Genomic DNA, 24312 nt, shown 5'->3' with positions numbered 1-24312 from the left:
GGCCGTGGCCGGCCGGCCGCACCCGCTGGTCCCCGGCGGGCTGGTCGGCAGCCCGAGGTGGAAGGAGCGGGAACGCGCGCGCAGTGGGCCCAAGATACAGACATTAAGATCGGACACTCCCTGTTGCACTGTACAAGGTCTCTGAACCGTAATTAAAAGTTTTTGTCGAGCCCCTCAGCCTCGCCTTGCGACTCTGCGGCCCGCCCGCCCAGCCAGGATCCGGGTGCGAGGCGCGCCCCTTCCCAGCTCCGCACCGCCCTCGGGCTCCCGCGGGTGCGCGCCCCAGCGCGGCTCGGTGACGGACGCCCGCCGCTTCCAATCGGGAGCGCCCGGGGCCGGGGCCGGCCAATAGCCGGCCCCGGGGGGCGGGCCGGCCGAGCCAGTTTGGTTTCGCGCGGCGACTTCAACATGGCCGAAGCGCGCAGCAGCGACGCAGGCGGCGGCTGTGAGGGAGAGGGGCCGCCCCGGGAATCCGTGCCCCCCGGCACCACCGTGCCCAGGGTGAAGCTCCTCGACACTCTGGTGGATACCTTCCTCCAGAAGCTGGTCGCCGCCGGGAGGTAAGGCGGAGGGAGCCCGACGGCCGACCGGCCGACCGGGGAGGGCTCGTGCGGGCCGGCCGCGTCTCGACCCCGCGAGACCCCGAGGGCGCGGCGGCGGCGGCGGCCTGTTCACGTGGCCTGGCGTCCCCCGTTGGCAGTCGCGTGATCGCGCAGCCGCCTTGGGGCGGGACCGCGCGGTGGTCCGGGCCGGAGGTGCGGGTGGCGGGGGGGGGGGGGGGGGGGGGGTCCCGGGCGCGCTCAAACCGGCCCGGTGGGGGCGCCCTTCTCGCGCGGTCCAGTGGGCGGCCGGATGCGGAAATAAGGGGGGCGCGGGAGTGCGGAGCTGTCACTGCGGGAGGGGCGCTGCCTTCCTCCCCGGGTGGTGCCCCCCCGCCCACCTCGCTCGGTGTCCTGGGCGGACAGGGCTGAGGCTGGCGGGTGTTCGGGGGGGGGGGGAGGGGGGGGCGGCGGTTGCCCGCGCTCGGATCCCTGCAAGACCCCCGTCCTCGCCTCGTCCCCTGGCGCCGCGCCTTGGCCCTGCCCTTGAGATCGCCCCTCAGTTCACCGGTTCACTCAGCGAACGCTCGGGTGCCCGCCGTGTGCCGGGCACGGTGGCAGGAGCTGGGGAGGCGGCAGAGCAGACGAGGGCCTGGCTCGGGGCCTGCACCCCTTGCGGGAAACAAAATAATCACTGGGCTTGAGGAGGTGCTGAACAGGTGATGTGACAGAGGGCGGCGTGGGGAAAGGGAGCCCGCTCTGACCAGGTGACGCTGAGCAGAAACTGGAAGAATGAGAAGGAACCAGCTCTTGAAGAGCTAGGGGGAAAGCTCCTTGGCAAAGGAGACAGCTTGTGCAAAGGCCCTGAGGTGGCCAGGGCCTTCTAGGAGCTGGCAGAGGGCTTCTAGGAGGGCAAGTGGGGGCCTGTTCATGCCGGATGTAGTTTATGGAGTAATGAATTTGATAAAGTGATTTGTGGTTAAAAAAAATTTAATGTTTATTTTTGAGAGAGAGCATGAGTGGGGGAGGGGCAGAGAGAGAGGGAGACACAATCCGAGGCAGAGGCTCCAGGCTCTGCGCTGTCAGCCCAGAGCCGGTCACGGGGCTTGAAGCCACCAGCAGCAAGATCATGACCTGAGTCAAAGTCACATGTTTCACCGACTGAGCCACCCAGGCGCCCCTAATTTGTAATTATTTTTATGGGCCCGTCATGACACGCCACCACGAAATGTCCAGGCAGGGTTCCTGCCTTGTTTGTTTGCTTAGATACCCCCCAGCCCCCAGCTCATTCTTGTCTTCCCCTCCCCTCTCCATAGGCCCCGCTTCCTCCATTTATTCCTGTACAGATGCATACTGAGCATCGACAGTGTCCCAGGCTCTGTTCTCGGAGCTGGAGATAGGCGATCGAGACAGAAAGGTCCTGCTCTCATGGAGTAGGCAGGCATTCTAGTGCCAGAAAGAAAAATAAATCAGGCTAAAGGAAGAGAGCAGTGGGATGGGGGTGGGGGGCCTGGGTTCGCGTGAGTGCACGGAAGCGACTTTTGAGTCTGTTTGTATCCTTGTAAAGTCCGTTGTTTTACGTTCGAAGTTCCCGTGCGTGGTGTTGAGCTACATCTGTCTTTTTTCACCCAACATCCATCTATCTATATATCTATCTATCTATCTATCTTTCTTTCTATCTTTTCCTTCCTTCCTTCCTTCCTTCCTTCCTTCCTTCCTTCCTTCCTTCCTTCCTTCCTTCCTTCCTTCCTTCTTTCCTTCCTTCCTTTTCTTTTCTTTTCTTTCTTTTTTTCTTTCTTTTCTTCCCCTAGCCCTGTTCTGGGAGGGCGTATGGTTCGGGTCTTCTCTTGCCGCCTTTCGTTCCGCGATGTGCATCACGCACTTACCCAGGCCCGTCGCGGACACCTGCTTGCCTCCAGGTCCCTCCTCCACGGGTCAGGCCACGGCCGATGCCCTTGTGCCGATGCCCTTGTGCCGGCGCTAGCTAGCAGCTCTGGCGGGCAGCTAATGGAGAGGGGTCCCTGGATTCCGAGGTTCACACCTGCCCGTGTTCCGTCAGACTGCCTTCCAGAAAAGCTGTCCCGTTGCCTACATCCTCAGCGGCGCCGAGCGTCCTCCATCGTAATACCCGCCGTTCTGAAGGTGTCAGAGGGGCATCTCGCCATCGTGGTTTGCACACCCCTGCTCCCTCACAGCTGCGGACGTCTCCTCGTATCCTCCTGAGGCCTTTGGCTTCTCTTGTGAACAGCCTGCTCACTTCCTCCAGCTTTTTTTTTTTTTATTTTTCTCAGACGCGTTTTCCTTATTTATGCATTTGTTTACTTTTTTTAAGTTAATTAATTAATTTATTTTTTTTAAGTTTATTTATTTTTGAGACAGAGCATGAACGGGGGAGGGGCAGAGAGAGAGGGAGACACAGAATCGGAAGCAGGCTCCAGGCTCCGAGCCATCAGCCCAGAGCCCGACGCGGGGCTCGAACTCACGGACCGCGAGATCGTGACCTGAGGCGAAGTCGGACGCTTAACCGACTGAGCCACCCAGGCGCCCCTAAGTTAATTTATTTTGAGAGAGAGGTCACGGGAAGGGCAGAGAGAGAGAGGGGCAGAGAATCTCAAGCAGGCTCCACACACCGGCAGAGCCTGACGCGGGGCTCAAACTCACAAACCACGAGATCCCGACCCGAGCCAGAATCGAGAGCCGGACGCTTAAGTGACACCCAGGCGCCCCTCGAGGGTGATTTTTTTGAGACTCCAACTCACGTCAAGTCTTTAAGAAGCGTCCAGTATCTTGACTGAGGTGGTAAGTAGGTCTACAAGGTTACACGTGTGATAAAGTTACAGAGATGTCCACACACACAAAGGTACCCTAACTGTTGAGGTCTGGATGAGCCAGTGTGGGGTTGTGGTTTGATACTGTGCTATAGTTGTGCAAGATGTCACATTGTGGAAGGTCCATTTCTTTGCAACTTCTTACAAATCTCTAACTATTTCAAAATAATGAGTTCAAAAAAAGCTTATCTGCAAAGGATAGGACAGTGTTCAGTGGAAACTAATTGAAAACCACCTAAAACATCCAACATTTGAAGAATGGTGGTCGCTCAAGTAGAATGACGAATAAAGTACTCTGCTGCTTTAAAATTCCATTTTGAATAATACTGAATCATGGGAAAATTATCACATTATAATGGTAAATTTTAAAATCAGGTTATGGGAGGAAGCATCCATATCCCACATTGAATATACTTTTTATCTAATTGTATTAAGATTGCAGTTGACTAGGGGCGCCTGGCTGGCTCAGCCAGTCGAGTGTGTGACTCTTGATCTCGGGGTTGTAGGTTCAAGCCCAATGTTAGGTTTAGAATTTGCTTATAAGAATAAGATCTTAAATAAATAGGGGCACCTGGGTGGCTCAGTCGGTTGAGTGTTCAACTCTTGATCTCAGCTCGGGTCATGATCTCCTGGTTTTTCGGAGCGAGCCCCGCATCAGGCTCTGCACTGACAGTGTGGACCCTGCTTGGGATTCTCTCTCCTCTCTCTCTACCCCTTCCCCACTGTCTCTCAAAATAAATAAGTAAACATTTAGGGGCGCCTGGGTGGTTGAGTTGGTTAAGAGGCCAACTTTGGCTCAGGTCATGATCTGGTGGTTCAGGAGGTGAAGCGCCCAGGGGGGCTCTGGGCTGACAGCTCGGAGCCTGGAGCCTGCTTGGAATTCTGTGTCTCCCTCTCTCTCTGCCCCACTCACGCTCTCTCTTTCGGTCTCTCTCTCTCTCAAAAATAAAAATAAACATTAAAAATTTTTTTAAAAATAAGCATTAAAAAAATTGCAGTTGAGTAGTTGACATGTTACATTTTATAGTCATTTAAAAATAACAATTACAATATTAGCTAATCTGAACTTTTCGTTTTGAAGCCACTCCATTTTTTTTAATTAAAAAAACTTTTCTTGAGTTTTTCTTTATTTTGATCGAGAGAGTGTGAGAGGTTGGGGAGGGGCAGACAGAGAGAGAGAGAATCCCAAACAAGCTCCTCACTGCCAGCCTCCAAGGAGCCCAGGCTGGGCCCCGGCCAGTTCTGGTGCCTTCTCAGGGCAGCTGTTGTAAATCTCCATGACGTCCCTCAGGCCCTTCCCCTGCGCCCCCCCTCCCGCCCCAGCCCCTCGCAGTGAGAATGACCCCTGGCACCCGGTTTGTAGAGACAGTTGAGGTCAGCAGAAGGAGTTGCTCTGACTGTGGATCTGGCTGACAGAGACCTGGTCGCGCGTCCCCCCGGCCCCCACCAGCAGCGTCCCTCCCTTTACACCCAAGGCTGCAGCTGCAGATCCACCTTCCAGGCTCTAGTCCCACCTCCAGGTTTGTCTCCCTCGGAAGCACTTTGCCGCCACTCCCTGGAAACTGTTCCTTTCAAGGTCATGTGTAATTCTTTGTCGATAAGTCCTGTGGATATTTTCTCATCCTGATCCTCCTTGCTCTCCTTGTAGTAGTTGACCCCGTTAACCACTCCCCTGTCCTTGACATTTGTCCCCTCTGCCCTCCTGGGCTCCTCTTCCTCTCCTTGACCTTAGATGTGAGCATTGGACTTTCCTCCTGTCACCTCTGCGTCCCGTCTGATGTCCAGATGCTTCGGTGTCCACTGCTCCTTACGTTCGCTCCCAAGACCCCGCACGCTCTGGTCCTTGCCTGCCTCTTGTCACCCCCTCACCCGTAATCAGACCTCCTCCTTTCCCGTGAGGTCAGGGCATTTGCATTTGACGTAGGCTCCCCGGGGATGGTTTCCTCCATTTCTTCCCAGACCTTCTCTAAAGCCTTCTTTCTCCCCGGTTATTCTTGGTCACAACACCTGATGTTATTTCTTCACAGCACTTACCCCAGGACACAGCTCCAGGGTCTGTCTTCCCCACATTAAATGTAAGGTCCTGAGCACAGGTTCTGGTCTATTCCACTGGCCACTCTCCACTCACTGCTTCTCACGGTGCCTGGCCCATAGGAGACGCTCAGTAGGTGCTTTTGGAATGCACGAGGATTCCCAAGCTGCATCTCTCTGCCAAGCTCCAGACCTCTGTCTCTACAGTCTACACTGGAGATGGCCCCTTGGTGTCCACACAGCCATCAAGCTCAGCATGGTGGAGACAGGATGGCTGCTCCCTAACTGGGTTGAAGATACTACCGTGTGCCCATTGTCTGGGCCAGAGGTTTGAGGGTCCTCACCCGTCCCTTGTCCCCGTCAGCCACGGCCCCATGGGCTCACACCGCCCTCCCCAGTCTCCTCCTTTCCACCTGTGTACCAGTGCTTAGGTTCAGGGCCACCTGCCTAGACTGATGTGGCAGCCTCCACCCTGGCCCTCCAGCCTCAGTCCTGTCCCTCCCTTACTGCTCAGACTGGAGGTCCTTCTGCTTCAAAGGGTTAATTGGTGGGGCTCCTGAGTGGCTCAGTCAGTTAAGTGTAGGACTTCAGCTCAGGTCATGATCTCGCAGTCAGTGAGTTCAAGTCCCGCATCGGGCTCTGTGCTGACAGCTCAGAGCCTGGAGCCTGCTTCGGATTCTGTGTCTCCCTCTTTTTCCTCCCCTCCCCAGCTCACGCTCTCTCTCAAAAAAAATAAACAAACATTCAACAAACAAAAAAAAAAGGTTATTTGGCTCAGGGCTGCTTCCAGAATCAAACATAAGCTCCTTAGCTCAGCACGCAAGGCCGTGCACCCCTCGGCCCCTCCCTGTGTCTCCAGCGCAGTCGGGCAGCACGTGCACTCTTGCGGGCACACGTGCACAGGAGCTCCTCTGCCTCGACCCGCTCTCCCCCGCCGCTTCTCCTAGCCAGGACCTCCATCCCTCTGTGTGCTTAAATAGAAACTTGCAGCTGCTTTCCACACAGAAAGGGCTAGACAAAGGTCACGTATGCAAATACTTGACCCTCTCCCAAGCCGTTAAGTTAAAAGTCCTCGTTCTCAAAGACCAAGTACTTCTCCCGGGACAGGAGTCTCTACATAGTGCAAGCTAGTTTATTCACATGTCGGGTATCCAAAAGGATATTTTAAGCCCTAGATTGATTTTCCCTACAACTCAGCGTATTTTTCATGTACGTATTAGCTTGACAAAGAGGCAAGTTACATGATGCACCCCAGAATGCCTGGAAGGTTATGGGCCTCGCTGGGCCATCGGATCAGACGGACCCCCTGCCACTGTCTTCCTTTCCTTGGGCCGGCCATGGCAAAGACCCCACCTGTCCTGTCTTGGGCATCAGAACACAAACACGGCTCTGTTGGAGCTTACCATTTGTGACCTGTGCCTGGTTGTCAAAAAGGAAGGGTTCTCTTCTGTCCTCACAGGTTCCTGGACCTGCTGAGAAACCACCCTTCTCCTGTTTAGCTAAAGCAGGCAGATGAGGCCGTTCCCCTTCTGTGCACTGAGAGGGGCCACCGGCTAGAGGCAGTGGGGGACCCGGGGGAAGACCGGTTGGCCCCATTTGGCAGAAAGCGGGGTCTGCTGCAGGTGCCATGCCACGGGCGGTGTCCGTCGGGGGCCCAAAGTGGTTGAGTGCTGGCTGTCCCCGGGCTGGCCCGGTGGTGTGCTATGCCTGTCGGGTCTGTGGATCCTGACTTCTGCAGAGCTGACCGCCTGCCCCTGGGCGGGAGCCGGCCCCAGTGTTGTTCTTAGGAACCGGCTCCTGGAGGGAAAGAGTGTGATTTAACAGATCAAGCGTTCCCACAAAATAAATGCCTCCCGACTATCTCCCCCTCTTTGTGCACGTGCCGTACTGCTGGCAGTGACTTGTCCCTGAAGCACGTGTGACTCTGACTGCGGCTTCAGCCCATGCTCTTCCCACAGCCCTCTGTCCCCCCTGTGTCTTGTCATCACCCCGCCGTGCCCCGCAGCAGCCTGCGGGAGCTGCCTACAGCGCAGACTGCATCCCGCTTAAACCCTTTTCTGGCTCCTGTGTCTGCCCTTCCCTGCCTTCCCCACCGGCCGTGGGCCCGAGGCACCTGATCCCGAGCCGGGTGGCCCCAGCAGGTCCCAGCCGTGCAAGCTTGGGCCAGCTCCCTCATCTGAAAACTGGGGATGGTGAGAGCAGAACCTGCCCCAGAGCGTTATCGAGGCGGTTAGAGTGGCTGCGTGTGAGTGCTCGGCCCACGCCCAGCAAATGTCGCCCGGTGCTACTTTGTCGCACATCCTCTTCAGCAGTGCTGCCTGGGTCTTCGACTCCTGCCTCCCTCTTAGGCTTCAGATGCTGCTTCCTCCAGGGAATCTTCCCTGAGCTCCCTGCAAGCCACCCCTTCCCCCCACCCGCCGGCTACCCCAGCCTCGTTTTCTTGGGATTGATCTGTCTTTTAAACAGTGTCCCCTCTGAGGGCGGGGACCACGCTGGGGCACGTTTGGGTCTGTACCATGGCTGGGCCTGGCACGTGCTCAGTGCTTGGTGTTTGTCGAATGAACGAACGAATACAGCAGTCCCCTTATCCAGAGTTGCGTTCCGCAGTGTCAGTTCCTCACTGTCAGCCACGGTCCCGAAGCAGAGGCTCCTCCCTCTGACATCTGCTCACTGTCAGGAGTAGAGAGCAGCTTGTCACATGCCTCCATCCTTCACCTCCTTCACCTGTCACGTGGGCATTTCATCACTGGACCTCATCAACCGGAGGAAAGTGAATATAGTACAGTCACATATTGAGAGAGAGACCTCCTAGTGACCCCGACACCACCATTGACAGCGTCCTCTCTCCTCAGGGAGGCATGCACCTGCTCCCTGAGGCTCTGGGTGGCTGAGATCCTTGACAAGTGATGTGTGAGCCCGGTGTGTCCTAGGACTCCCCCCACCTCCATCTGGTGACCAAAGTCCTGGCCACAGTAGTAGGTCATAATCTCTCCACCCACGCCTTACCGCTCAGGTCGCCCTCACCAATGGGAACACCCTCCCCCGTGCCCCAGATGCTGCTCCTGGCTTTATCACGGTCCATGCAGTCCTTGGGTGGCATCCGATGAGTAGTTCCAGACCCCAGCCATCCCAGCTCCATCCAGGAGACCCCAATAAATCCCTCTCTGCCCCACCAAAATAATAATAATAATAATAATAATAATAATAATAATAATAAGGTATTCAGAGAGAGAGAAAGACTACGTTCATGTAACTTTTATTACAGTATGCTGTTATAGGGATGTTATATAGAACAATTATTTTTGTGCTGGTGTGCATCTCTTATGGTGCCTAATTTATAAGTTAAACTTTATCACAGGTATGTATGTATGCATAGGAGGAGAACATAGTGTATGTAGGGTTCAGTACCCTCTGCAGCCTCAGGAATCCACTGGGGGCCTGGGAACATGTCCCCCTGTGGATAAGGGGGACTACTGTAGAGTTACCTTGATGGACATTTTTATCTGCATGCAAATATTTATCAAATCAGAAGTCTTTTTCAGGGACACCTGGGTGACTTGGTGGGTTGAGCATCTGGCTCTTGATTTCAGCTCAGGTCATGATCTCAGGGTCATGGGATGGAACCCCAGGTTGGGCTCCCCACTGAGTGTGGATTCTGCTTAAGATTCTCTCTCTCTCTCTCTCTCTCTCTCTCTCTCTCTCTCTCTCTGTCTTGCCCCCCCCTTCCCACCCCTCGCCCTCTCTCCCTCTGTGCATGCTCTGTCTAAAATAAACAAGTAAAAATCATATTGGAAAAAAAAGTCTTTTTCAGAAAAAGTATCCCAATTTCAGATTCTCACTATTAAGCTTCTAGCAGTTGCCAAAGAATCCAAGTAATAAAAAGTTAGGTTAGCCCAAGGGGCCTAAAAACCTAAAGACCTAATTAAAATTAGGATTTTTTTTTTTTTTTAAGATTTTTTACAGTCATCTTTACACCCAAGGTGGGCCTCGAACTCACCCGGAGATGAAGGGTCGAGATGAAGCATGCTCCCCCGACTGAGCCAGCGGCAGCCTTAAGATTAATTTTTACAGGATAATTTTCTGCCACAGTTATCACCAATCATGGACCGGTGCTGTCACCAGGAAGCTTTTCTCGGGTGGCAGCCCGGGGACCAAGGACAGGGCGGTGCAGAAGCACGCAGAGAAGCACCTGGGCGAGGGGGTGGGCACTCCCTCCGTATCGCGCGCTCCCGAGGGCCGGGGGGGGGGGGCTGGGACAGAGCGCCCTCTGCTGGCCACTCCGCGAACAGGCGCTGGCGGGCAGGTTAACACACCACGGAGGGCTGGACGCTGGGCTTAAATATTTTGCAGTCAATTGTTTTTAAAAGTTAAACTTATGTGATAACTCAATCTGCAGTGAGTTTTTAGTGCAGTAAGTGCAGTGTTTTTTCCGTGAAGCATTTCAAAACCAGTGAAGGTGCCTCAGATGTTGCACAGTAAGAATTTAAGAGAGAGGGGTGCCCAGCCGGCTCAGTCAGTGGAACGAACAACTGTTGGTCTCGGGTTGTAAGGTCAAGACCCACGTTGGGCATAGAGATTACTTAAAAATTAACTTAGGGGCACCTGAGTGGCTCAGTCGGCTAAGTGTCTGACTTCGGCTCAGGTCATGATCTCACGGTTTGTGGGTTTGAGCCCTGCATTGGGCTCTGTGCCGACAGCTCAGAGCCTGGATCCTGCTTCGGATTCTGCGTCTCCTTCTCTCTCTGCCCCTCCCCCACTTGTGCTCTGTCTCTATCAAAAATAAATAAATGGAAAAAAAAGGTTAAAAAATTTTTTTTAAGTATAAGAGAAAAAATAGATTAAAACCAGTTAATATAGTCATGTTTGTTTTGAAGAAGAAACTTCCATTGATAACAAAAGTAACCCTTTGGGAGGGCACAGTTTAGCCTTTTCTCTGTAGTGGGGCCAGTGTGTTGTTCTGCCACAGGGTTGCCACCAGGATGCATTTGCCAAGCGCCTGCCTTCTGTGGGGGAGGAGACGTCTTGACTCGGGAAGCCAACTTACTGTTGGACACTTCTGAGGGGGAAGTGGGGGCCGTTCTTTTGAAATTAATAGTAACAACTGTGGCTAGGGGTGCCCGGGTGGCTCAGTCGATTGAGCATCCGACTTCGGCTCAGGTCATGATCTCGTGGTTCGTGAGTTCGAGCCCCGCGTCGGGCTCTGTGCTGACAGCTCAGAACCTGGAGCCTGTTTTGGATTCTGTGTCTCCCTCTCTCTCTGCCCCTCCCCTGCTCGTGCGCACCCTCTCTCTTTCTCTCAAAAATAAATAAACATTTTTTTTTAATTAAAAAAATAATAACTGTGGCTAACATGGAGCTTTTCAATGTGCTAGGCGCGGTACATATAGTTATTATTCCCATTTGAGAGAGGCAGCAACTGAGGCTTATAAAGGTGAAGAACTTGTCAGAGATCACTCATCAGATGAGTGGTAGAGGTAGGATTTGGACCCAGACAAAAGGACAGGCCGGGAGTCCTCAGAACCAGTGTGCAGTGCCCAGCCCATAGCTGGGTGGCCCCTTGTGTCCCCTTGGAAGGCCAAGGCCAGGAGACCACTCCAGCAGAGGGCAAAGGGGGGCTTGGCAGAGAGGCCACCGGGGAAGCTCACGAGGGAGTACTCCTCCGCCCAAGTAGCCCGGGCCCAGTAGCCTGGGGTCCAGGGTGGAGAGATGGCTGGGAGTGGTGGGGCAGGCCTCCCCTCAGCCCCAGCCCCTGGTCTGCAGGGTGGTCACAGCTCTGGACAGCCTGGAGATCCCAGTGATGTTGCAGATGGCGTCCCCGCCCACAGGGATATTAGTTTACCTGACAAGACAAAACTTGACTTTGCGGTAGGGGGCCGCATGGAAATGCATCACTTTTCCTGCTTCTCCCTGAGAGTATTTTCCCCAGAAATTCACAAGAGCATTCACACCATTCCCAGGCCCGCACCTGCTCTCAAGAGCGGGGAGGGGTTGGATGAAGGGGGACACAGGCCCGAGGGTCCGGCTGGAGGACGAGGGAGTACCCCGAGGTGTACCACGTGGTGCCCACGGTTCACGCTGCTCTGTGGGGAGGGGGTCGGAGCGTCCTCAGCACGAGGGGAAAACTTTGTGTCTCTACCAGACGACGATGGATGTTTAGTGCACTTCTGGCGGCCATTGTTTCACTGCACACGTGAGCCAGGCCCCGTCGTGCCGCAGCCTTCAACTTCTACAGTCAAGCTGGAAAAATACAAAGCAAGGATCCCTGTCCTCCTGTCCCCTGACGCTGGCCTCCAGTGTGGCCGCCTGCGCTCCGTGTCCAGGGATGTGTGCGAATGTGCTTTGCTCTCGCTGAGCTCTGAGCCCAGCGGGGCCTCGGGAAAGCCTCCCCGGCGGCACTGGAGGCTCCCCCAGGAGAGGGGCTCTGGCTCAGCTCAGACCCTCTGCCGTCCAGCGGGCTGCTGGCAGGAGGAGCAGGATCTCCGGTGTCCAGGCCGCGCCCGTTTCAAGCCACAATTACCCGGTTCAGTTCCAGCCCGGCTTGGCCAGGCGTCCTGCGTCCCTCCACATCCCTCGTGAGCCACAGACTGCGTGGCGAGGGGGACCGGCAGCACCACAGGATCCCCAGGGCTCCGCCGAGGGCAAAGGGTGCCGGTCGTCCGTTCCTTGCCCCCAGGTGCACCAGTGTCCGATGTGTACCCTCCAGCAGGGAGAGACTGTCCCTCCTGCAGAGGGGCCGGGCGGCAGAGGCTTGCAGCCGGCCCTCCGAAAACAAAGCCCCGGCTGACTGTGTTTGCCAGCTTCCGAGGCGTAAATACTCACTAGAGCTGCGGAAAGATGGGTGGTTGGGCACCGTCACAGAGTGCTTCCACGGGGACGCCGCCAACAGCCTCGCGCAAGGAAAATGTGCTGGAAGGATTAGGAAGCCGTGTGTTTTGAATAGTTAGTACCTTGTTTTTAACATAACTTACTGCCAGATTATATAATTTAGTGTTCCGTGCTGGCTGTGTCTCCTGAAGATGTAACGGCTGTCCCTCGCAAGCCTCTGTGTGCTCTCCCTTGTCACCTGTTTCACAGCCCCTGTTCAGGGGCAGGAACAGGGGGGTGGGGCGGCCGAGGGCCAGCAGTGAGTCCCGGTGGCAGGGGGGGTGGCGGGGGCGGGCTGCGCACGGGCTTCCAGGGACCCGATCCCAGCCTGGCCACACAGCTGAGGAACATCCGGACCCACAGCTGAGCACAGACGTGGGCTTTTGTGTGGTTGAGCGCTCGCTGGCTTGGACACTTCCAGCAGGTCATTTGAACACTGCTTCATCAGACAGGCTGTCACTGAACCCCCACCCCATCCGCCCCCAGCTTAATGGCGATCCCCGTGACACTCTGAAGCCCGTGGCCCTTTTCCTTCTAAGTGCCCTCCACAGTGGTCATCACCACGTTCTCATGAGTGTCTGTGATTGCTGCCATCTCCCTGCCAGAAGCTCCAGGAGGGCCGTGTGGCCTCCCTCCCGCCCAGTGGCCAGTAGCCCGTGGGTGGCCAGCATGGACATAGGCAGAAGGGGAAGGGCCTGAGGGGGAAGGTAGAGAGAGACGAGCAAGCAAGGAGTGGGGAGAGAAAAGGCAAGAGACTTCTTTAACTTACTGGCATGTCTTTGTGCAAGACGGCCAGCCATCAGAAGTGTCCCGGGTACCCCGGTCTTTCCAGCTATAAGGGCTGTAGCAGCGAGATGCTCTCGGCCGCCGCTGCCGGAGACCTGATTAGAAATGGCTTGAACAACAAGAGGCATCCATCACGTCACTAGCGAGCAGCCCCGAGAGGCGCGGACTCTAGCTTGGCGTCTTCGGCAGCTTGACGATGTCCTCAGAGACCCCAGTTCTTTCCCTCCTTCCGTTCTGCCTCCTTAGGGTATAAACTCTGCCCTCAGGCCAGAGACCCCTGCGGTGGCCGGGAGCCGGACGCATCACCTGGATACGGTCACATCCTCCAGAAAGGGCATCAGTTCCTTCCTCTGTGGCTCCTTTGAGGAGGCAGGAAAACTCTCCCAGAGGCCACCTGTCCTAATCCAGCCCAGCAAGGGGCCTGGAGCGACCAGAGTTTCTTCCGGGACCCCTACCCACACCAGCAGCAGTGTCACCTGGGAGCTGGTTGGAAACCGGGGAGGCGGCTGGCGCTGAGCCTTAGCAAGCCCTCTACCCCGGTGGTTTGAGTGGCTGGACCATCGTGACCCACCCTTGAGGGTAACCCCTGGGCTCCCCTGCGGCTCTGCGGAGAGGCAGTGAGTGGTCAGGTGGGGCTGAGCCGTCTGCAGTGACCGGAGGTGCAGGCGAGACGCTTTGCACCCACCGCCTTTAACCAGCGCGGTGAGGCTGACCTGGCCCGGAGCCCTGCCGTGGGAGGTGGGGGGGGGGGGCGCCCGGGGGCGCCCCGGCAGCTGCTGAGGGCTGGCTCTCCTTCCCACCAGCTACCAGAGATTCACCGACTGTTACAAGCGCCTCTACCAGCTGCAGCCTGAGATGACGCAACGAATCTACGACAGGTTTATCACCCAGTTGCAGACGTCTGTCCGGGTGAGTGGCAGGGAGCCCGGCAGGCAGTGCTGGTTCGGGTCCTGCAGGCAAGGGCCGTACGCTCAGCCCCTGCCGGTCCCCGGTGGTCAGGCCACGGTGGCCGCCGTCCCTTCCTTCCCAAGGACGGGCACCTCGACACCCCCGCTCTTGTCCTCCTGCATCATGACTGTCTGCTGGGTGGTCTCGTCTTCGTACCTCCAGCACCTGGTGCAGGGCCTGGCACGGACAGGGCACTTAACAAACCGTTGAATTCAACGGAACCGCATACGACAGGGAGCCCAAGAGAGGCCGCTGCATTCAGGTCTTTCAGTGACCGTGATCCCTCTGAGGGCTCTGTCTCCCTGCCGGCACGCGCCAGGGGGGCCCGGAAGCACCCAGACGCATCTGTGCCACCGGCACGGGGTGCTCTGGGCCTGGGGCTGCGGCACCCAAGGTGATGGGCAGGCTCTTTTCAGATGTTTTCCATCTTACGCTTTCTGTTCTTCGTTACTAAAGTCCCCTGGAGGGAAGAGGGCGTGTGGGTACAAAGGCACAGAACAGGAATTCGCCAGAATGTTACTGAGTCCTGTACTTTCACTGTGGGCTTGTGTGGTGTCCTTACAGCCCTTTGCTGCTCTCTCTTCAGGAGGAAATCTCCGAAATCAAAGCAGAGGGGAACCTGGAAGCCGTCTTGAATGCCTTGGACAAGATCGTGGAAGACCGCAAGGACCAGGAGGAGCCGGCCTGGTGAGAAGGTGGTCCGCGAGGCTCACGCGGGAAGAGGCCGCCCCCCAGCATCCCGACGGGGCTTCCGCCAAGAGCTCACACGCCTGAGACTCGGGGCGCAGCCACCCGTGTGGTGCCCTCCGGGAAGGGGAGCCCCGATGCAGGCGCGGGCGGGCTGACGAAAGCCTTCCTGGGGGGACTCGTTTCAGGACCCCTCTGGCCCGCGGGGCACATAGCCGGCGGGAGGAGGAAGGGCAGATTGGCGATCTTCCGGCCGGCTGGCCCCGGGCATCCGGGTTTTATTCGCTCGTCCATTTAAATGTTTAGGGAGTACCCACCACACGCCCCGAGATCAGCAGTGAACTGGACCCAAGAGACCTGCCCCTGGGGCCGCATTCCCGGGGTGTCCCGCGCAAGGTGGAGGCGCCCTTAGCTCCTGCCTCCCCCCGCCCTCCCCGCCTGAACAGCACGTTAGGCCAGAGCGACAAAACACCTTTCTTGTGCTTTCCAATTTTTTTATGCTTTGTGACCGGAATACTTAAGAGAATGACGTTATAGAACTGAAAAAGACATTTTTGAGGAACTTACAGTGTCTTTCACCTGGCTGCTCATCAGACCCCCCCCCCCCTCACTTGGGGTCTCCAGAGGCCTCGCCCCTCACTCTTGCCTCCAGGCCTGTCTTCCTCAACTTCCTCTGTTACCCAACCCTTGCTGGGGCCTTTCCTGTCATCCTGCCCCAGCCCACGCCACCCTCCAGCCCCGTGTCTGGGGAGTGGGCGCACGTGGTTCTGGGGACAGAGGCGGCCGTGGGGCCGGGTGTCGGGGGGGGGGGGGGGGGCGTGGCGTGCCGGGGAAAGGGTCACCACTCGCCCCATCCCCGTGCCCCCTGTGGCCTCGCAGGCGCCCGAGCGGGAACCCGGAGGCGGACCTGCGCAGTGCCCTGGTGCCCTACTTCCGGCAGCAGCGGGACGCCTTGCAGCGGCACGTGCGCAAACAGGAGGCGGAGAACAGGCGGCTGGCGGAGGCCGTGGTGGCCGGGCGCCAGCAGGTGCAGGAGCTCCAGCGGCGGGGCCAGGCCCGGCAGCAGGCCTGGCAGGTGAGTGCCCGGCCCTACCCTCGGGCACAGGCTCCCGGCCCAGGGGGCCACGACCTCGTGTTAGTCGGGGTGACATGGGGTTCCCCACACAACTGCTCCCCAGTAGCTTTAAAACATGTACATCAGGATGACGTCTAGAGCCTTCGGCACACATAAAACATGCTCTGTGCAACAACTGTGTTCTCTGAGGGTGAAGGGACTCTTTGAGAGTGGCCCACGTCCCCTGGGGCTAAGCGGGTGAGTGGGTGACCTGGCTGAGGATCCAGGGAGCGGGCACGGCCGTAGAGACAACATGGGTTTTCTTACCGGCTCGAGAGGTGGCTCTGGTCAAGGGTTGCCAGCAGGGCTTGAGCGGTGGCCACACTGTTGGGCTCCTTCTGCTGTCCGGGTGTCCACCTTGTGTCCTCTCTCCCACCCGATGGCTCCCCTCCTGGGGCGGGCCTTCCTGCGGCGGAGGGCAGTGGGTCCCCAGGTCCCTGGCTGCCAAGACCCTGAGCCCTGGAGGGCCCGCAGCAGGACGAGGGCCAGAAGCTGGCCTTTTCCCTCTTGTCATCACCCCCTCTTTGGCTCCGGGGTCCCTGGGGAAGCAGGCCCCAGCGTGCTCGTGACCAGGGCCCACAGCCTGGCACTGTGTAGGGGCACTTTGGGGCCACCCTGCTGAGTCCTCAGGCAAGGTGCTGCCCCACCATCCCCCTCTGTCACCACGAGGCCGCCAGTCACTCTTCTCTCTGGGCCCTGCTCATAACCCACCTCACCCGGTGCCCCTGCGGGCCCGAGGTGTGTGTGAAGCTGGTCCCTGCCTGAGCTCAGCCTGGGCCCAGCCACTAGCACAGTCAGGTCAAGAAAGTTCCTCCACTAGAAATCACTGATGGAGGTCAAAGGATCACAGGGACACTTTGGGGACCCTTATTCAAGATGGGCGCTGCTCTGGGGAGGCCCAGCGTCAGTGGCCATGGCGCCCAGCCTGCCGTGAACACCTGCTGAATAGGGGGGCCCCTGCTGGGCCTGTGACATGAGCCAAGACCCCCTCTGTGTTGTCCTGGGGGACATAGGCCCGGAGTTCAGCACATTGGAGGCAGAGGGTTTGGATTTTCTCATCTGTTCCCTCCTACCGCTGCCAGGCCCTGCACAGAGAACAGAAGGAGCTGGTGGCTGTGCTGGGGGAGCCGGAGTGAGGAGGCGACGGCCGGACCAGGAGCAGAGGGCCGTCGAGGTCGAGGGCCTGGCCTCCGAGAACCACTGGCATGGTGCCCAGTCCCTGAGTGGGGATGGAATTAGCTGGAGGATGAGGCTTGTCTGTCCTGCTTTGGGGGCTCCCCTGGGGTCCCCCCCAACACACACACACACACACACACACACACACACACTTCAGATTCTTCCCTGTTTTCTTGTAACTAGGACTGTTGGGCAGCTCCAATCCCAGGAGTCGTTCCCTGCCTGCTCCTGAGCCCCTCCCCTCCCCCCGCCCCGCCCCCCGCTCGGGGAGTCTGTGTCCATTCTCCACTGATTGCCCCCTTGCTGGCCAGCCTGAGGACCCGTGCCACGTTCTCCCCACATCCGTAAATAAACTTCCTGCACTTCCTACACTGTAATCTGTGAGGATGCTTCCTCTGCGGGGCCTCTCCCAGGCCAAGACCCCTCTTGGCTCTCAGAGCCCTGGCTGGGGTGGGGGTGGGGGGAGGCCGTACCCGACCATCAGGTGCAGGAGGGCAGCGAAGACCTTGTCACAGAAGGCTGGACCCCTGGGTTCCACCCCTCTTTGCTGTCTGGGTTCATTGTGAGAAAGGCTCTGTGCCGCCCCCACCTCCCCCGGGGTGTGCACACGGTGAGCATGCGCGCCAGCGGGTGGGCCCTCCGAGTAGCTGGTGCTCTGCCCCCTTCCCCGGCCAGGGCTCAGCCAGGCATCAGGAGGGGCTCGGCCACGGGCGGGATGGGTGCTTCCTCTGGCCGGCGGTGAGGGGACGGGTACAAGGCAGGGCCCCGGAGAGGGCCTCACCCCAGAGAGGCCAGGTGCAGTCTGTCTGGGAGCACTGGGAACACTCTGACATCAGGGTGGCCCTTGCTGGCCACCTGCTGCCCTGAATTAAGCTCAGTGGAGCCGCAGCATCCAAACACGGGGCAGTGGGGTGGGCGGGGAGTGCCTGGTCAGGTCCCCACCTGCGGTGGGCCGGGCGTGAGAACACCCTCCCTCCTCTCCAGGCTGGGCCGAGCGGGACTTGGCTCCCAGGTGTGCTGGGATGGGCCTTTGCGGGCTGGATGTCTGCCTCTTGGGAGACAGGTCCCCACAGTTGCTAACACTGGGGAGGCTGTACGGCCAGGCAGAGGGGCCCTCTCCCTGCTCCTCACTGGCTCTGCCTCCCCATGTGCCAGAGGCGCAGGGGAGAGGGTCCCCACCGCCCCAGACAGAAGAGCTGTCCTGCTCTCACTCCCGGCCCACCTCTCTTGGCTTTGGGTTCCGGTCCCGACACACGAGGCCTGAGCAGAGCCGAGCAGCTCCCACACCAGGCCTCCCCCTGGTGTCTGGCCGGGGCAGGGTGCCTCCGGGTGAACGAGGGCATCGCTGCCTTGGGCCCCTCCCTCCCTGGGGTTTGGCTCCTGCCCACAGGCCGTCAGTGGAAATCACAGTCTTAGAGCGACAGTCCAGCTCTACTTGAGTCTATTTTAGACCTCGAGCCCCCCTTTCTCCCCTCCTGCCCCTCCTACTCCACCCAGCTGGTGCTCAAACTGAGGCTGGGGGACTTGAGGTGACCCCCGTGGGGAGGGGCCCGGCCTGTCCAGAGGCTGGAGGCCCACACCCTCCTCCATCACTTCCAGGGGCCTGGCCAGGCAGCTCAGCTCCAACCACAACATCCTTTGGGGTTTGGCCTACAGAGCCGGGGCGGATGACCCCCAAATAGCCCTGGCAGATTCCCCCTGACCCACCCTCGCCTCCAGGGCGCAGCCCAGGGTATAAAATGGTGCTGGCGGGAGAGGCAGACCAGCCGAAGTCCAGCAGCAGCCCGGGCGGCCACTGACAGCCACGCCATGAGGCCCCTGACGATCCTCGCCCTGTTGGCCCTGGCCGTGCTCTGCCTCTGCCCAGCTGGCCCGGCAGGTGAGTGCCCCCACCTCTGTCCCCGCCTCCCCTCCCGCCGCCCTCCCGGTCTAACCACCTCCTGCAGGCTCAGTCCCAGTGCAGGGAGAGGAGGAGGGGAGGCCCGGGGGGTGAGCAGGGGTGAACTGGGCCCTCTCCTTTGCAGATGCAAAGCCCAGCCGTGCAGAGTCAGGCCGAGGCGCAGGTATGTGGCAGGGCCTGGTGGGGGGCCGTGCCTGCGGGGCTGCCCGCCGTGCCCCCAGACCCAGAGCCATCTGACCTCTGCCTTTCTGTTCCACAGCCTTCGTGTCCAAGCAGGAGGGCAGTGAGGTGGTGAGGAGGCTCCGGCGCTACCTGGCCCCTGGGCTGGGGTGAGTGCTGGGCTGTGGCCGTGGCCGTGGCCGTGGATCCGGGCTGGGGTGGGGGGCGAAGGCCGGGATCCGGGTCTGCCAGGGCCGTGGGTGGAGGGGGTGGGCATGTTTCTTGGAGGCTGATGCCACTCTCTTGGGCCTTCAGTGCCCCAGCCCCCTACCCGGACCCCCTGGAGCCCAAGAGGGAAATATGTGAGCTCAACCCCTACTGTGACGAGCTGGCTGACCACATCGGCTTCCAGGACGCTTACAGGCGCTTCTACGGCACGGTCTAGAGCAGGCGCGCCCCACCCAGGACCCCTCCCCTCCCGGCGCCCTGACCTCCCTGCCCGGCACGTGTGGGGCCCCCGGCATCCCCGCTGCTCCAAAATAAACTCCAGAAGAGGAATTGGTGGGGCTGCGAGTCTCTGTCCGCCCGTGGACGTCCGTGGCTTCCGTGGCGTGGGAGGGGAGAGAGGGGAGGGAAGGGAAGGTGCGGGCGGGGACGGGAGTGGAGGGGCGGTATGACCTCTTTGGTCCCAGAAAGTGCTTCCCAAAGTCCGCTGTTGACTTATTTATTTGTACTGTACTCGCCTCATCTGGAAGCGTCGAAAGCAGCTTCCTAAAAGTCTTATTAGGATTCCCCCCTCGAGCCCAGCACCCCTCCCCCCACAAGCCCCTGCACCAGCCACGACGCCCAAATTTAGACCCAAGGTCCTGGACACCTTGAGCACACGGCTGTGACCAGCACCGACAGACCACATCCCTGTGGGCAAACAGCCCGTTTGGGAGGCGAGGGCGCCAGCGGGCCTCGGCGCAACAAGCACGCGAGGCAGGCCTAGGTTAGTCGTGTTAGTGACCCCCCTGCGCTCAGCAGAGACTCGCAGGCAGGAAGGGACCAGGTGTCGGGGCCCAGCGCCTCCCCCTCCCAGCCTCCCAGCCTCCAGCCGGGGCACTCCGGCCCCGGACGCTTGCACTGCCCTTCTCAGACCCTCGGCACTTGCCCCAGCCCCCTGAGAGCACCGTCACTGACCCCTCCTGCTCACGGCCAGCACCCCCTGCCCCCTGCCCTCCTCTCCTGCGCCCCCTCCCCTCGGTCACTCTCGGCCCCAGGCTCCGACGTGCCCCTTCCGGGCTCCTCCCCGGCATGGGGAGGGGAGGGGGGCCTGGCCTCTGCCTTTCCCCAGGGCAGGCTCATTGCTGTTTGGCCTTCGTTCCCCCCTCCGGCGGGCCACCCTGCAGCAGGGGGCACGTGCTGGGGGCCCGAAATAGGGAGGTCGTGAAGGCGGCAATGATGAGCAGGTTCCCGGCCACCGCCAGGCCCAGCGTAGCCAGCGTGCCCACCAGGCCCAAGGGGGGCTCCTGCGCGGCCAGCCAGGCGCGGCGAGACCCCATGTCAGCCAGCACCGCCTCCAGCTGGAAGTGGGTGCCCAGCACCGCGCAGATGTGGAACAGCTGGTGGCTGTGGCCTGCGGGGAGGGTGGGGCAGGTCAGGGCACACGGCCCATTCCCAGGGCGGCCCGGACGCACCCTGGGACCCGTCACCTCGTCCTCCGGGCCTGCTGCTCCCCCAAAGTGGGAAGCAGTGAACGAGCTGGTCTGCACGAGGCCCCTCGTGTCCTTGCTACCGGGGCCACCTGAGGGGGAGGGGAGCGCCGGGACCAGGGCCCCTTCCAGGAGCACTCCTCCGTCCCTCGCCCCTCAGTTCGATCCCTCGGTCCCCGCGCCCCTCCCGGGGCGGCTGCCCCTCTCACCGATGTAGTCGAAGCGCCCGGGGGCCAGCCGCTCGGGCAGGTGCGAGGCGAAAAGGAAGCCGGTGAGCAGCGCGCAGAGCAGGTGGTAGGTGTGGCTGGAGCTCAGCGCCTCCCGCCCGCAGCTGTGGCCCCGGTCCCAGCACAGGCCAAGCTGGCAAAGGGAGAGCGGAGCTGGTGGGGACGGCCTTTGGGAGGGGCTCCGGGGAGGTCCGGGCCCCAGGCCCGCTTACCCGGTAGAAGAGAGGCAGGTTGTCGAACAGGAAGGGGTAGGCGAAGGCGGCCGTGCGGAGGATCTTACTGAGCCGCGGGCTTTCCAGCTCGGGGAACCTGGGGGGCGGGAGGGAGAGGCGGTCGCCATCCTTTCTCCGGGCGGGGGCGGGGGTGGCGGTCACAGAGGGACAGGATGGAGTGTCCGTGCTGTTAGGGCACGTGACCCCTCTGGAACCGGCCACACCTGTGGGGGGGGGGGCAGGGAGGGGGGACGGACGCCTGCCTCCTCTGGCGGGGTAGCGAGAATTCGAGGGGGCGGCGCTGGCGAGGGGTGCGCCCCGCCCCCCTCCGTGGCATCCTCAGCAAGCACAGGCTCTGTTACTCACGTCGGCCACCCCGAGGCGCGGGTACCCCGTCGCTCGCCCCCGGTGTGTTCGGGGTGCCCTGTCCCGTCCCTCCGCCTTCCCCTTCCGCACCGGCCGAGAACCCACCGGGAGTAGCAGGAGAGGCCGGTGCACAGGAAGGAATTGAGCGCGGCGGCGGGCACAAAGAGCTGGTGCAGGCGGCCGTGCAGCCAGGAGGCCGGCATGGAGTAGGCGGCGTAGGGGAAGGCGCAGCCTGGGGGGGAGGGGGAGGGGGAGGGGCGGCAGCTGAGGCCCGAAGGGGGCCCCCCCCCGCCGCGCCCCGGGAGCGCCGCCCCCGCCCCCGCCCCCGCCCCCGGAGCGACCCCGGCCCCGCGGGGCTCACCCAGGCTGTAGAGGCTGAGCGCGCCGTAGTCCAGGAAGTAGCAGATGTGGCGCGCGCGCGGCGACATGGAGCTGAAGGTGTGCGCGCAGCACGACGCGAAGGGGTAGAGGCAGGCGGGCAGCAGGAAGACGAGCAGCGGCCGGTGGTAGGGCTCCGCGCGGAAGCCCGGGCCCCCCGCCAGCGCCAGCAGGCGCCACAGGAAGTACCTGCGGGGCAGGTGCTCAGGCCGCCGCCCGGCCCGCCGGCCCGCCCGCCCCGCACCCCCTCGGGCCACCCCTCACCAGGTGGGCAGGAAGTGAGTCCAGATGTTGACCGTCTCGTTGGTCATCTGGAAGGAGCTGAGGACACAGTCCCGGGCGGAGCTGCTGGGGCGGCGGTACCCAGACATGATGCCGTCTTCCCAGAACACCTGTGCGGTGGCGGGTGGGACAGAGGGGCGTCATTGTGTCCGACCCTTTCTCTCGCCGAGAGCTCTCGGAAGCAGCGTTCAAGAGAATGGGCTGGAGGTCGCAAAGGCCTCAAAGCCAAACCGACCGTCTCCCATCTTACCACGGGCGGATACCCAGAAAGCAGATGAGAAACAGTAGAGCCGGTGGAGGGGACCAGATAGGAGGGGGCGGGAGGGGGGCGGCACAGACTGGGCGCCCTGAGGAAGGAGGGGATTCTGGAGGGAGGAGCGTCCTGGGCTCCGGGAGGGGTTGCCAGCCAGGTCCTCAGCAGGGGGACGGCAGGGACGAGCCGGCCAGCAGGAAGGACTTCCCCAGCGGCTCAAAGAGAAGAGCCTCTGCCCCAGTCGGCACTGGGGAGGGGGAGTCGACGGGTCAAGCCCCTCACCCGAGGGACCTGGTGGATGCGAAGGAGTTGGGGCAGCTTGAGACTGAGCATGGTGACCCGGCACCTCCACGCTGACCTGGAGACAAAGTGCGGGTTGAGGGGGATCAGGTCTCCGCGTCCGCAGGCCCCTCTCACCCAGATCCAGGCCGGGCCTGGTCACCGGGCCCCGGGGTGGGCTGTGGGCACCTACGCGCGTGCGGGTGGGAGCTGGCCACTGAGCTGCTTCCCGCAGGCCGGGGAGGGGGGGCGGCCCCGCTTCCCCGACTCTCCATCCCAGCCGGGGGCACTCGGTTCCCCCAGAGGGGCTGCTCAGCCTCAGCCCAGGACAGAGCGAGCGCAGGATCCTCCCCATTTGGAAGGCTGCCTCGGTGAGTGGCCCCAGACCCTGGATCTAGGCCCCCAGCCCCCAGTTTTTTTGTCCCCGGAGAACCCTGATTCGTGGAGGTCAGCGCAGGGAGGGCCCCGGCACCCCCGTGCCACCACCAGAAAGCCCCTCGGGCCGCAGAGCCTGGCTGAACAGAGGAAACTTATGGCGCTGGCGGAGAATTCCTGGAGAGGCCGGATGGCCGCGGGAGGGGCGAGGAACCGGGATGCCTGGCTCTCTTCCGAACACTACGCTCGTACCCCGGGGTCCCCGACCCTCCTGAGCCCCGTACCCCTCGGCTCCAGACCTGCGCGCCGCCTCCGGGTGGCCGCGGCTCTGCCGCCCCGCCGGCCTCTCCCAGGCACATTCCTTGGCACCAGTGGAGGGGCTGGGCCAGCCGGGCGGGTGGAGTCGCCCCGGGGGAGAGAGAGTAAGACCCTCCCTCCCCAGGCCCCAACTTCCCTGCAACAATACGGCCCAGCCCCGCCCGTCTTCCTGCCGCCAGCCGGGCCAGGCTGTGTCTGCGCCGCGCCGCACGCCGGACCCCGGCGCTGCCGGGTCCCCGCCCCCCCAGCCTCCACTGCTGCCAGGCCCTCTGCCCCTGAGCCGGGTGCCTGGTCTCCGATCCCTGTGCCCTGGCCGAGCTTTTAGGTGAGGCCCCCGAGGGCACCCCCGCGCCCCCAGGAGTGGGATGGGGGTGGTGTGGCCTATCCTGCACGCCGCCCACCTCCCCACCTCCCCCGGGGGGACGGGTGGCAGCGAACACAGACCACGCCCGGGCCTACGTCCCCTGAGTCCCTTTCCCCCTTTGCGGGAGGGCCTAGGGTCTCTGGAGTAGTTTGTACCGGAGGCGTGGAGACAGAGGAGGGGCGGGAGCAGTCGCCTTAGCTCCGGTCCCCAGAACGGGTGTCACAGCCTCAGGGGAGCGTCCTTACCCAGAGCTCGGGGGGAGGGGGCGCTCCCAAGCCTGTGGGTCCACGGGCCCAGGGCCGCTCCGGCAGAGTCCCAGGCTCCGCCAGCCAGGCTGCCGCGAGGGAGAGTGGCAGGCGGGCCAGGCCTGGGCGGCGAGTGAAACAAAAGGGAGCCAGGGAACAATCCCAGCCTTGTCCAGCCCCCAGGGAGCAGCTCGGGGAGGGGGGGGGGAGCGCCCCATTAGCAGGCAGCTCACTCGGCCTCCTGCACACAGCCAGCCCCTCCAGCTCGACCCAAGCCCACTGAGACC

General features: G+C 60.9%; 3 protein-coding genes across 6 annotated transcripts; 2 read left to right on the top strand and 1 right to left on the bottom strand.

The window, feature by feature from the left end:
• The first annotated feature begins 374 nt into the window (after positions 1-374).
• On the top strand, positions 375-17344 carry LOC122235855 (polyamine-modulated factor 1-like). Its single transcript, XM_042976191.1, has 5 exons — positions 375-560; positions 13852-13957; positions 14583-14683; positions 15563-15758; positions 16880-17344. Exons 1-5 carry the CDS (start codon positions 409-411, stop codon positions 16931-16933), a joined length of 609 nt encoding a protein of 202 aa, XP_042832125.1. The 5' UTR covers positions 375-408; the 3' UTR covers positions 16934-17344.
• Positions 17345-17427: 83 nt separating this feature from the next.
• LOC122235856 (bone gamma-carboxyglutamate protein) lies at positions 17428-19638 on the top strand. Its single transcript, XM_042976192.1, has 4 exons — positions 17428-18852; positions 18998-19036; positions 19133-19202; positions 19348-19638. Exons 1-4 carry the CDS (start codon positions 18783-18785, stop codon positions 19475-19477), a joined length of 309 nt encoding a protein of 102 aa, XP_042832126.1. The 5' UTR covers positions 17428-18782; the 3' UTR covers positions 19478-19638.
• A 14-nt stretch (positions 19639-19652) lies between these two features.
• Positions 19653-24151, bottom strand: PAQR6 (progestin and adipoQ receptor family member 6). 4 transcript variants are annotated; one of them, XM_042976189.1, is made up of 8 exons: positions 24026-24151; positions 22727-22802; positions 22174-22301; positions 21893-22098; positions 21637-21763; positions 21166-21262; positions 20936-21086; positions 20280-20650 (listed from the first exon to the last, which is right to left on the bottom strand). In XM_042976189.1, exons 2-8 carry the CDS (start codon positions 22775-22777, stop codon positions 20376-20378), a joined length of 1035 nt encoding a protein of 344 aa, XP_042832123.1. In that variant the 5' UTR covers positions 22778-22802; positions 24026-24151; the 3' UTR covers positions 20280-20375. The 4 variants fall into 4 exon arrangements, with proteins under 4 accessions (XP_042832124.1, XP_042832123.1, XP_042832121.1 ...); XM_042976187.1 differs by lacking the exon at positions 24026-24151 and adding an exon at positions 23398-23457; XM_042976188.1 differs by lacking the exon at positions 24026-24151 and adding an exon at positions 23383-23425.
• Positions 24152-24312: the final 161 nt, after the last annotated feature.

This window comes from Panthera tigris, chromosome F3, assembly GCF_018350195.1.
Source record: "Panthera tigris isolate Pti1 chromosome F3, P.tigris_Pti1_mat1.1, whole genome shotgun sequence".
In the NCBI taxonomy this organism is placed as follows: domain Eukaryota; kingdom Metazoa; phylum Chordata; class Mammalia; order Carnivora; family Felidae; genus Panthera; species Panthera tigris.
This window is presented reverse-complemented; position numbering and strand designations above follow the sequence as displayed.